Here is a 13,318-nt window from a genome sequence, read left to right as displayed (position 1 = left end):
CTGTCGGGAACTCTAAGCTCATAGCGGCCACTATCTACAGTACATCGTAGGTTACCACTCTGTCGGCGATTCCTTTTATCGCGCGTCTGAACTACTGGACTGACACGCCATCTTCCACTTCTTTCCCCTGAACAACGGGTGGAAGACTGTTGCTGTCCCCCACACAGTTGGCGAAGCTGCTCCTTAATTTTCAGGTTTTCTTGCCACAACCGCTCCATATCACGTACATGGTGTACCCGATATTCAATAAGGCTTCGAATGTTTCCAAGACTCTCTACAGTCCCGACACAGACGAACGGAACCATACCAGCTTCCCTGGGTACCTTGCTCTCATTAGCAGCAGGGATTCTTAATCTCACCAATCCCGACTTATTCACCATGTCTTGCATGACTCGTCCGGTTCTTCCAATGACTCTCCCCACCAGAGCCCGGGGTACTTGGACAATATCTTCCGCCAGACTCTGCGCTTTCCTTTTATACTTTAGCTGTCTAGTGGCTTCTTCCTTTTGCAGTTGGACCTGCCACTTCATACGAACACATCTGAAGTGCATGTCCTTTAGAATAGCCACACGCTGCCCAGTAATTTTACTGGTAGACAATATCACTAACTGTTCAGCCCCTGGGGTACAGTAGACCTCACACGCTTCCACAGCTCTCTTAAATTCATCATGCATGCACCCGGTGGCACACGCTTCTCTTAGGTCCTCAGGTATATCCACCATGCACTTGACTACAGAAGTCTCATTCATCCCTGCCACATGCTTGTCAAGTTTAGCTTCCAAAGTCAGCTCTCTTTGGGCCTCCCCTGCTTCAACATGTTTGGTCAGGATTGACACTCGCTGCTCCATCTGCTCCAAGGCTCCCTGGGACTTGGACTGGTACTCTGCCAAGCGACTTCGGAGCTCAGCCACTTCTTTCTCCAGCTCCCTTACTCGACTCTCAGTAGGCTGCCTAAGAAGTATCTCTTGTTGCAGATGGTCTTTGCTCATCCTCTTGAATGAGTCTTCACTTGCGGACCTCTCTGGTCTACGACACACTATTTCTGAGGCTTCTTCCAACTCAGCTTCAGAACATTTGGGTTTCTTACTCTTCTTACCCTTGACCGTCTCTATATCCTCCATCATGGTTTTAGCAAGCAGGTCAGGCAGGCTCCCAGTCCTGGATGAGACCTTTGCTCCAGACTTCACCTCCTCAGAGGCTCTCTTCACTTCAGCGCCAGCTGTTTGTTGGGTCTTCACTGCATTATCTTCACCTTCCTCTGGGGTCTCTGCAGTGCCACCCTCAGCCTGGGTGTCACACCCTTCCACATGGCACTCTGTTCCTTTTAGAGTTTTGGGGCTACATTCGCTGTCATCCACCCCAGCTCTTGGTAGTTCACCAGTCTGCTCACCACGACTGTTGGGGATTATTCCTTCCCCCACACTCTCTAGGATTCCATTTCCTATACCACTCTCGCCTGACAGACTATCAACTTCACACTTTGAAATCATAGGGACCACCACCATTACGTCCTTGGTTGGCTCCTTCTCTGCACTTGCAGCGCTCTGATTTCTGTCGTCACAATGTGTCAGTTCAATCTCTGATTCCTCAGTCTTTTGTAGGATATCACCGTCTGACTCCACCGTAGCAGGTGTTATTAGCACCATGTCTTCATTAACCAGGCATGTCACTTTCTCTGCACCCTCAGACGGTCTACACTGTGCCCCCTCTCGGCGCTTATTACGTCTTCGGCGTCGGGAGGAAGTTTTGCCCTTCTCGCCCATCTGTACCACACTGTACTCATTTGTCACCTTACTAGAGTCAGTGTCTTTACTGGAGTCATCATCACTCCCCCTGGTATCCTGGACTATCATGTCCCCACTTAACCAGATATCTGCCTCCCTTTCTGGAGCTACCCCGTCTTTAACGGTCACACTATCAGTTATTCCCTTAGTCCTTATGTCACTAAGTTGGGTCCGTCCATCATTTTCTTTGGTCACCCCTAACTTAGGACAGTCAATTTTAGGAGGTGCCATCTCCTCCTTACCACACATAACTGCACAACAAGGACCCCTTTTCACCTCCCAATGTGGTGGGGTTTCCTTTGGGCTGTTCCGGCTCTTACACAAGCAACCGTATACGTCCCCCTGCTTCCACAAGTGCACAAATAATTTAGAGTCCCAACCTATAATAATTGGGTGCAGTAAATCTGAGACTACTCCAACATCATGAGAACCACTGTCCCAGGCTGTCTTAATGACCACGCTGGATACCGGGTATTCTGTCTCATTATTGTGGGTGCAGCCGACGTGGATCTTCCTTCCAGGAATCACGTTGACATCAGAAGTGGCCCTCACCAGGGTCACCAAGCTCCTTGAGTCTACGACCCCTGTTACAGATTCCCCATCCACTTCCACGGAACACAGACGTGGCTTCTCGTCGGATGGGTGGTCTATATTGCAAACAGGACACTTGTGGCATGAACACTGTTGTCCCTGGCTACAGTCCATCTGTGCCACTTCACCCTTGGATTTGGGATGCTCCGCACCCTTTTGGGGGACCACCCCTTTATGGGACTCCACCCCCTTATGGGCAACCACCCCTTTATGGGACTCCACCCCCTTATGGGCAACCACCCCTTTATGGGCAACCACCCCCTTATGGGCAACTATTCCCTTCTGGGCAACCATTCCCTTCTGGGCAACTATTCCCTTCTGGGCAACTATTCCCTTCTGGGCAACTATTCCCTTCTGGGACTCCGCCCCCTTTTGCGGTTTCCATGCAATGTCCTTAGCCCCCAGTTCACACCGTTTGCCCTTGTCTCCCTGGGCACCCAGTGTCCATACTGGCCCCTGAAGGGAACGCTCAAACTTGTCCATGGCTGTGACATCGCTACACACCGACAGCTCCTGCTGTCCCTGGACCAGGAACTGGTACAGCTCCTCCACAACGTCCGCAGGGACCATTCCCTCTTTTTGGCTTTTAGCCCCCACTGCTGTCACTGGACCTCCAGGCACATGCTGTTGGTGCTGCTGGCTCTGCAGCAGCTGGTTCAGGAGCTCCTCCATGCTGTAACGAAAAAGAGGCACAGGAGGGGCGCTCCAATGGGTAATACCCGGTGGTCAAAGACAGGGGGGGGGGGTTAGAGAACCACTAACCTTTCCGGGTTGTACCGCCCGTACAACCAGGATCTCCAGCCTGTGGTGTATCACTGCTCACCAAGCAGGGCCTTGCAATTCCGGCTGGCCTGGAACCTCCAGTCGCTGGACTCTCGCCACTGCAGCACGGGTCCCCAACGACCTGCTGATTCACCACCAGGTGCTTGAGAGCGCTGTCCCTGTTCGTGGACCCGCCGATCCACCGCAAACCGCTTCAAAAAATTTTCGTGGACCCGCCGATCCACCGCAAGCAGTCCGTATCCACAGGAATATGTTCTAGGCCGTTGCCCCTAGCAACCAGGCTGCGTTGCCCCTAGCAACCAGACCGCATGCCCGCATTCGAGACACCATATGTAACGTTGCGCCCTGCAACGTGGGGGTTTCACTCGCTTGCAGCGGTGTGAGGTAGCTTCAGCAACACACGTACACAGTCTCTTCATAGAAATTCTGGCAGTTTATTTAAAAACACTCAGCATAAACTGCCCTCAAACATAAACAATAAGTCCATAATGGAAGTTTAGCAACTTCCCCACTCTCTGGCTCCTGCCAGCGTACAACTCTAGCCAAGGTTCCTTCCAGCACCCAGGGCCCTCTGCAGACCCCTGTCTGTCTCTCCTCCTGGAGAGATTCGGCCCTACAGCCCTGGCCTGCCTGCACTCACCTCAGACTCAATATCAGAGCCTTGTGATCAGCCTCCATGCAGGCTGATACACCCAAAGCTCCTGGCTCTGCTCTCGCTTGTTTCCAGTCCACACACTGGACATCTAGAGCCAGTCTCTCCCTAGACTGCTCTAGACACACTTCTCCCAGGTTCAGAGACAGGATTGCTTTAACCCCTGGAGCCACACCCACAGGTGGTAAGGAGTGTGTAATCAGCATCACACACCCTTCCATGGCTCTACATGTAATGCAATCCTGTAGAACCACAGGTCCCAGCCAGCTTCACATTGCAGAGCACCCACGCTTCTGCAAAACATACCGGCCCTTTGTAATACAGCCGGTTGATACCTCACAACGGGTATAGGAGGCGACTGATTACAGTTATTTATTCCAAAGGGCAAAGGGCGTGCAACAAAATATTACTCTGAAGGCGCCAACAATATTGTCCTGCTCATTTTTTTTGTTTTGTGTGAAATTATTTCCAGTTTGCCTTTGTGGGGTTTTTTTTGTATTGTTCCAATACACACTAAGGCGATAAACATGTGTATAACAAAACGTGTGAGATTGCAATACTTTTCTGTGAGAAATACTTCATTTTCTGGAATAATTTCAAGGGGGCCAACACTTTTGACCATAATTGTACATGTCACTTAGCATCTTAAAAGAAGTTTCTATCTTATAATATTATGAGGGTTTTTAGGTCCAACTTGCTGAGCTGATGAATTTCTTCATATATTGTTATTGGGGTATTTTTTTTTTTTAATAGAGCGATATAGCATCGGATCCTCTGCATATACTAAGATTACACATATATTATTCTGGCTGCCTGTAGCCACCACTAGGGGGCGCATAGGAGTTTAATGTATGACTGTATACAAAGAGCTCCCCCTAGTGGTGATACAGTTGAATTTTACCTTGTAATTTGTGGAGAGATGACTCCAGCCGGTGGCTCATCCCTTCAGACTGCAGCCGGTGGCTCCATCCCGGCAGACTCCAGCCGGTGGCTCCATCCCGGCAGACTCCAGCCGGTGGCTCCATCCCGGCAGACTCCAGCCGGTGGCTCCATCCCGGCAGACTCCAGCCGGTGGCTCCATCCCGGCAGACTCCAGCCGGTGGTTCCATCCCGGCAGACTCCAGCTGGTTGCTCCATCCCGGCAGACTCTAGCCGGTGGCTCCATCCCGGCAGACTCCAGCAGGTGGCTCCATCCAGGCAGACTCCAGCAGGTGGCTCCATCCCGGCAGACTGTAGCTGGTGGCTCCATCCCGGCAGACTCTAGCTGGTGGCTCCATCCCGGCAGACTCCAGCCGGTGGCTCCATCCCGGCAGACTCCAGCCGGTTGCTCCATCCCGGCAGACTCCAGCCGGTGGCTCCATCCCTTCAGACTGCAGCCCGTGGCTCCATCCCGGCAGACTCCAGCAGGTGGCTCCATCCAGGCAGACTCCAGCAGGTGGCTTCATCCCAGCAGACTCCAGCTGGTTGCTCCATCCCGGCAGACTCTAGCCGGTGGCTCCATCCCGGCAGACTCCAGCCGGTGGCTCCATCCCGGCAGACTCCAGCCGGTGGCTCCATCCCGGCAGACTCCAGCCGGTGGCTCCATCCCTTCAGACTCCAGCCGGTGGCTCCATCCCTTCAGACTCCAGCCGGTGGCTCCATCCCTTCCGACTCCAGCTGGTTGCTCCATCCCGGCAGACTCCAGCCGGTGGCTCCATCCCTTCAGACTCCAGCCGGTGGCTCCATCCCGGCAGACTCCAGCAGGTGGCTCCATCCAGGCAGACTGTAGCCGGTGGCTCCATCCCGGCAGTCTCCAGCCGGTGGCTCCATCCCGGCAGTCTCCAGCCGGTGGCTCCATCCCGGCAGTCTCCAGCCGGTGGCTCCATCCCGGCAGACTCCAGCCGGTGGCTCCATCCCGGCAGACTCCAGCCGGTGGCTCCATCCCGGCAGACTCCAGCCGGTGGCTCCATCCCGGCAGACTCCAGCCGGTGGCTCCATCCCGGCAGACTCCAGCCGGTGGTTCCATCTCGGCAGACTCCAGCCGGTGTCTCCATCCCGGCACCTGTCCATGGGCTTTCTCTGCCTCTATCACACAGCAGCCATGTTTTTCTCTTCTCATACAATCCCTTTACACCATTTATTTTACAGAATTACTAGAAGAAAACAATTCATCTATTTTTTATTTTTTCCAGGCGATTTACCACAAAGTTGTCAAGACGTGAAAAGGCTCCGGAGCGTCAGCGAAGACGGCGAACACTATATAACCGTGCAAGAAAAAATAATAAAGGTGACTTCATCTATCAGGCAACGCATTTCATGATGCTCTATGTTTTCTATTATTTATAGTCGGCCGCGGGCGCGCTCACACCAATAACGATTGGTTTTCTTTCAGGTTTATTGTTCCGGGATGCAGTCAGACAGCCCTAAGGAGTATGTGACTCTCATAAGTGATGAGGCAGAAAATTACTCCGAGGTGTTTGGATACAGGTAGGAGTGAAATATCGTCTTGTGTGCCGCGCCAACATACACAGGGGGTTGGGATTTTGTCATTTTTCGTTTTTGGATGGGGAATTATATTTTATATTTCCTCCAATTTACAGAAGTAATAAGAAAAATAACACTCAGATGGCCACCCACCCGCCATTACATACCTGTCGGCCCACATTTAACGAGTCTGTGCCTTTTTACACTAGCCAGGTTGAGGTAATTGGAGAGATTTGCACTAAATTTATTAGGCCTCAATAAGACGGCCATTTTTTTTCTTGTACGTGAAGAAGAACCAGATTTTCCTCAGCGCTTTGTCCATTTGTCCGTTTTTACCATCAGGCATTTTCTTGTATGCAACAAAAGAAAAAAGTTGCCAATCTTCTCCTACTTATTAAAGAGAATCTGTCAGCAGGTTTTTCCTATGTAATCTGAAGACAGCTGGCTGCAGGGGTTAACACACTGATTTCAGGGACATGTCTCTTATCACACTGAGTTGTTTACCTGCAATTTTTGTTTTAGATTCGGGAGATTATCATTGTCAGACTAGGTCAGATAGTCCGGTGGCACACCCCCTACTGTGTCTAGCAGCTCACTATCTATAGACATTGTATACAGATTACTTTACTGCATAGCTAAATCTAAAAGCTCTGATTGTGTCAGAATGGCTGCACCCAATAATCTAATTGACACATCGTTATATTCAGGGTCTCTTTGCCTATGTCATGCTGCTCTCAGTTGAGATATTAAAGGGAATCTGTCAGCAGATTTTTGCTGTTAAAAAACAGCCATCACACCAGTAACATCAGGACTCAGACTTATTGGAATGTTTTTGATCCATAATTCGGATAAAAAAATTGACATATCTCCCTGGATGTGTGTAGTGCTCCATAGACTATGATCGATTCAATACGTACCGTACTCTATCCATTAAAATCACAGAACATGTACGTGAAAAACAGATGTCTGAATAAGGACATAAAGGGGGTTTTATGGTTGTGTAACAAAAAAAATCTGTCCCACGGCTGCAGTTAAGAAAAGACAAAAAAAAAAAACATGAAAAAGCATGCTGTTCAATACTCACTCTCACCATGTCCAGCACCGAGTCTTCATCGCTGCTTCTGGTATCTGTTATTGTCTGCAGCGTTGAAAGCGCTGCAGCTAATCGATTAGCTCAATGACTCTGTTCATGTTGACGGAACAAGCCGCTCCGAGCCACTGAGCTCACTGATTGGCTGCAGTGCTATGAGTGCCGCAGATGATAATCGACACTGGACCTGGGGAGGGTGAGTAAAGCACGGTTTGTTTTTAAAGCAAACTGCAGACAAGGGAGAAGGTTTGTTTTGAATTTTTTTTTTCCAAAAATGGAAAACCCCTTTAAAAAGGGTACTCTTAATTTTGTATTACCTTGTCTTCCCACACCTCTTCAGAAAATAAGTGTCCACCGAGTAATAAAAGTTTGCATATTTTGCATGATGCATGCAGACCACATTGCAGACTCACCACCATTTATATTGGCACGCACGTTATGCCCACAATGGTATCCAATAACGCCGCCAAACTGTGTGCAACCGACCATTCCCTGGCGCTGTTACCATAAGCCCCACTGCTTTTCAGGCCGGGGATTGTGTCTAATGAACTGGGACAGTCCTGCAAATTTGTTACTACTGGTGACTATGCACTGTCGGACATCCCTCCCCCGTGTCTCCGGCCTTTTTCCAGCTGTTACACTTCTGCATATGATCTCATGCTTTGAGGAATATCTGATCCATCCATGGAGGTTTCTCATGGATCCATCTATAAAAATCATATATTACAGTCTCCATTGATTTCCAGAGAAAATCGTCACCCACACGATAAACCATCGATATAAAAACCTACATTTAAAAAGTTTCTCCCTCTCCATACTGAGAATTTGTAGCGCCCCTGAGACCCTCAGGGCAGTACAAGGAACTGCATCCTCTTGGGGATGCAGGACCTACCCCCCTGGGACCTGGAGTACCAGTGCCAATTCCATCCAAACACGACCAAAATCCTAGTTCACCACTCCACACTGGGCATAGAGGGTTAACCATGTAAGGGGAGGGGAACGAGTCCCTGGGTATAGCCAGCCTGGTGGGAGGGGTTAGTCAGTAGTCGGGGGAGAGTCGAGTAGCACACAGGAGTGGTGTGCGGACGTGCCTGAGCTGGATCCGTGTAACGGTGACCTCGGGGGCACAGGAGAGAGGTCGCCAGGTCGGGTACCGAGATACCGCTGGGACTGGAGCACCCACGGGGCACAGAGCCCTAGGTCAAGCGCAAGTTTTAGACTGTTTGGCAAATACCTGCCCGGTGAGGACACCTTCACGGACTTCACCGAAAAAATAATCCGGAGCCATCAGCAGTAAACTAGGATCGAGGTTCAGACACTTACCTCCCCGCAGGGTCCGCACTACCTGCCGTACGGAGAAGGAGACTGTACCCCAAAAGGGACAGTCAGGGACCCCAAACGCTGCATGCTACTGGGACCCAATCTACTGAGAGTGGCGGGGACAGAGCAACCTATGTCACTACATTGGCACTGATACTCCGGGGACCTGAACCAGCAACCCCTGGTTTCACAGTGAGTAGAGACTGTTAAAGACAACCTGGTGTGGTCTCCGTTTTTGTCCCTGTTACATCTCCCAGGCACAACCCTACCTGTGGAGGGCCTACCATCACAGCTGCCACTACCACCAGCCTTGGGAGTACCCACATTCAGCAGCGGCGGTTCTCCATCCTTAACCGCAACCCACAGGTGGTGTCACATGACAAAAACTCTTATCTCCCCTGTAAATACCCCCCATTAACAAAAGGGGCCCAGGGCACGGAACCGGGCAACGGCCACCAAAGTGACATTCCCATTTGTTACCGACCGGGACTGAGTACCCCCTTCTCTGGGCACTACAAATTCATACTGTGCCTATGTATGGGGGGAATGGCTGGTATCCAAAAGGCGGACCCCCGACAGCTATGTAAGTTTCACATAAGTGTTTTGGGTTTTTTTGCAGATTACAGAACCCCACAGAATGCCCTTATAATGGGAGCAGGAGAGAAGACTGTCCATGTAGGAGAGACTACACGGCCGCCGGCTTCTCCACCTTTACTAAAGTGAGGCTGGAACTGGAGACTTTACAAATTATAAGTGAGTGCATGTTATGTATGTGATAACAATACGGAGATAGGCAGGGGGCACAGTGCAATTACAGGGGGCCAACGAGCACAGAGCCGGGGGTACCGCTGGTGTAACATTAGATGCAACCAATGCAGCAGAGAAGCAAGAAGGCAAACACAGTATTGGGGGTAGAAGCAGCAGATATAATGGAGGAGCCACAAAATAAATAATACAGGGGCCTCACATAAGAAGCTTTGATGTGCAGGATGAGGACGCACCTGTGGTAACAAATGCAATAATAGAGGTAATAACGGACTACTGGAGCAGAACAGCTGACATAATAATGAGGCAATGATATGGACTGTGGTGGCAACAGAAAACACAATAATGGGTGCAATGATAAAGACTGTAGTGGGAATAGAAAGCACAATAATGGGTGCAATGATGAGGACTGTAGTGGGAATAGAAAGCACAATAATGGGTGCAATGATGGGGACTGTAGTGGGAACAGAAAGCACAATAATGGGTGCAATGATGGGGACTGTAGTGGGAACAGAAAGCACAATAATGGGTGCAATGATGGGGACTGTAGTGGGAACAGAAAGCACAATAATGGGTGCAATGATGGGGACTGTAGTGGGAACAGAAAGCACAATAATGGGTGCAATGATAAAGACTGTAGTGGGAACAGAAAGCACAATAATGGGTACAATGATAAAGACTAGTGGGAATAGAAAGCACAATAATAGGTGCAATGATGAGGACTGTAGTGGGAACAGAAAGCACAATAATGGGTGCAATGATGAGGACTGTAGTGGCAACAGAAAGCACAAAAATGGGTGCAATGATAAAGACTGTAGTGGGAATAGAAAGCACAATAATGGGTGCAATGATGGGGACTGTAGTGGGAACAGAAAGCACAATAATGGGTGCAATGATGGGGACTGTAGTGGGAACAGAAAGCACAATAATGGGTGCAATGATGGGGACTGTAGTGGGAACAGAAAGCACAATAATGAGTGCAATGATAAAGACTGTAGTGGGAACAGAAAGCACAATAATGGGTGCAATGATGGGGACTGTAGTGGGAACAGAAAGCACAATAATGGGTGCAATGATGGGGACTGTAGTGGGAACAGAAAGCACAATAATGGGTGCAATGATGGGGACTGTAGTGGGAACAGAAAGCACAATAATGGGTGCAATGATAAAGACTGTAGTGGGAACAGAAAGAACAATAATGGGTACAATGATAAAGACTAGTGGGAATAGAAAGCACAATAATAGGTGCAATGATGAGGACTGTAGTGGGAACAGAAAGCACAATAATGGGTGCAATGATGAGGACTATAGTGGCAACAGAAAGCACAATAATGGGTGCAATGATGGGGACTGTAGTGGGAAAAGAAAGCACAATAATGGGTGCAATGATGGGGACTGTAGTGGGAACAGAAAGCACAATAATGGGTGCAATGATAAAGACTAGTGGGAATAGAAAGCACAATAATAGGTGCAATGATGAGGACTGTAGTGAGAACAGGAGGCACAATAATGAGTGCAATGATAAAGACTGTAGTGGGAACAGAAAGCACAATAATGGGTGCAATGATGGGGACTGTAGTGGGAACAGAAAGCACAATAATGGGTACAATGATAAAGACTAGTGGGAATAGAAAGCACAATAATAGGTGCAATGATGAGGACTGTAGTGGGAACAGAAAGCACAATAATAGGTGCAATGATGAGGACTGTAGTGAGAACAGGAGGCACAATAATGGGGGCAATGATAAACACTGTAGTGGGAACAAAAAGCACAATAATGAGTGCAATGATAAAGACTGTAGTGGGAACAGAAAGCACAATAATGAGTGCAATGATAAAGACTGTAGTGGGAACAGAAAGCACAAAAATGGGTGCAATGATGAGGACTGTAGTGGGAATAGAAAGCACAATAATGGGGGCAATGATAAACACTGTAGTGGGTACAGCAAGCACAATAATGGGGCAATGATAGACTGTAGTGGGTACAGAAAGCACAATAATGGGTGCAATGATAAAGACTGTAGTGGGAATAGGAAGCACAATAATAGGTGCAATGTTGAGGACTGTAGTGGGTACAGAAAGCACAATAATGGGTGCAATGATAAAGACTGTAGTGGGAACAGGAGGCACAATAATGGGGGCAATGATAAACACTGTAGTGGGTACAGCAAGCACAATAATGGGGGCAATGATAAAGACTGTAATGGGAAACAAAAGCACAATAATGGGGGTGATGATAGGAACTGTAATGGGAACAGCAGGCACAATAATGGGGGTAATGAAAATTCTTGTAGTGGGAACAGGAGGCACAATATTGGGGGCAATGATAAGGACTGTAGTGGCTACAGCAGGCACACTATCGGGGACATTTGCACCATCTATATGGGCTCCAGCAGGCACAGCAGACATAATATACAAGGACACCAGGGGAAACAGGCGCAGGATTAGGTGCAGCTCAGCAGATGGTATAATAGGCAGCACAGCAGGCACACAAGGAGCGGTAATAGAGGGCACCTGGCCAGCACAGCAGGACCAGTATTGGGGGCGGTAGAAGGATCTATAGTGATGAACGTCAGATACATAAGAAAGCAAGAAATCCACTACATTCAGAGACGTCGCCCATGTCTCAGGAGACTTCCCTAGCCCTGGACCAGTGGCTCCAGTTACATGGATGGAGCCGTCACCAGCCCCTCACCCCCCAGTATCTGTGTGACAGATCCGCTGCACACTACCTTCACATCCTCTGCATTCAGTCATCCTGTCATCATCACTTCTCACCCGCTACACATGTTGAATCGATTTGTGCTTTCTGTCTCCGCAGCCACAGATTTGCAGTTTGCACGCACTCTTGATGGACGACCCGTTCCGTTCGCCACAGCTGGGGACTGTTACAGTGCAGCAAAGTGCCCGCAGGTGAGAAGCCGTACTCAGGCGCACACAATGCACATTTCCTAATCACACTGTATCCAATTACAGAACTTTGTAGCAAATAGTCAGAAATCACTTATACATTAATGCTTTATTCATATTGGCACGTGGTAGAATAAGAGGGGCTTGTGTTGTGGTGTAGTGGGGTACTGTGTGCGGCGTTAGTGGTCCTACAAAAAAGGGGGTCTTCTAGGATCTGCAACCAAATTTTTTTTCCTCCATCTATAGATGTGCATGCACAGCCAGTCCGGAAAAGTCTTCAAGTAATGAGAACTGAGTCGGGCATGCTAAAATCCAACATGCCCGACCCCTCTTTCCATGGACATCAGTTCTTGGGGGAGACATGGGGGGAAAAGTGATTATACATGGTCACTCGCCAAAGTTGGAGTGATGATACATGGTCACTCGCAAAAAGTATGGCTACCTTAAAGGGAATTTGTCAACAGGTTTTTACTATAGAATCTCAGAGCAGCATGATATAGGCACAGAGACCCTGATTCCAGCAATGTGTCACTTATTAGGCTGCTTGGTGAAGTTTTGATAGAATCCCTGTTTTCTCTGCTGCAGATTTAGTAGAGCTCAGAAAGCTGAGCTGTATATAACCAAGCCCACACCACTGATTGGCTCCTTGCTCACAGTGTACACAGGAAGCTGCCAATCAGTGGTGAGGGCGGAGTTACACAGATTAGCTGAACTGGTTCAGTGACACCTAGTTCTCTAGTGATAATCTCCCGCTGATAAAACACTGATTATATAGAACCTAAAGCAAGATGCTGAGCAAGTGACACATCCCTGTTATCAAGGTATTTTCCTCTGCATTATGCTGCTCTTAGATTAAAGGGCACGTTATGTTTTTACTATAAATAAATGTATATTTTTCTGTATTTTAATAATTACTTAAATAAGTGATATTTTTAAATTGATTTTGGTCCCGAGTGCACT

The 13,318-nt window shown here is 48.8% G+C and overlaps 1 protein-coding gene across 1 annotated transcript in view; it reads left to right on the top strand.

Annotated features, from left to right (window-relative positions):
- ADAMTS9 (ADAM metallopeptidase with thrombospondin type 1 motif 9) overlaps nt 1-13,318 on the top strand; it is a 361,962-nt gene that overhangs the window by 345,581 nt on the left and 3,063 nt on the right. The window contains exons 34-37 of the mRNA XM_075321378.1: nt 5,982-6,076; nt 6,182-6,276; nt 9,303-9,436; nt 12,270-12,361. Of these exons, the coding sequence (XP_075177493.1) occupies nt 5,982-6,076; nt 6,182-6,276; nt 9,303-9,436; nt 12,270-12,361 (416 nt within the window). The remainder of the gene's footprint in view (nt 1-5,981; nt 6,077-6,181; nt 6,277-9,302; nt 9,437-12,269; nt 12,362-13,318) is intronic.

Source organism: Anomaloglossus baeobatrachus, chromosome 8, assembly GCF_048569485.1.
Source record: "Anomaloglossus baeobatrachus isolate aAnoBae1 chromosome 8, aAnoBae1.hap1, whole genome shotgun sequence".
Classification (NCBI taxonomy): Eukaryota; Metazoa; Chordata; class Amphibia; order Anura; family Aromobatidae; genus Anomaloglossus; species Anomaloglossus baeobatrachus.
Note: the sequence above shows the minus strand (reverse complement) of the source record. Positions and strands in the feature narration are given on the sequence as shown.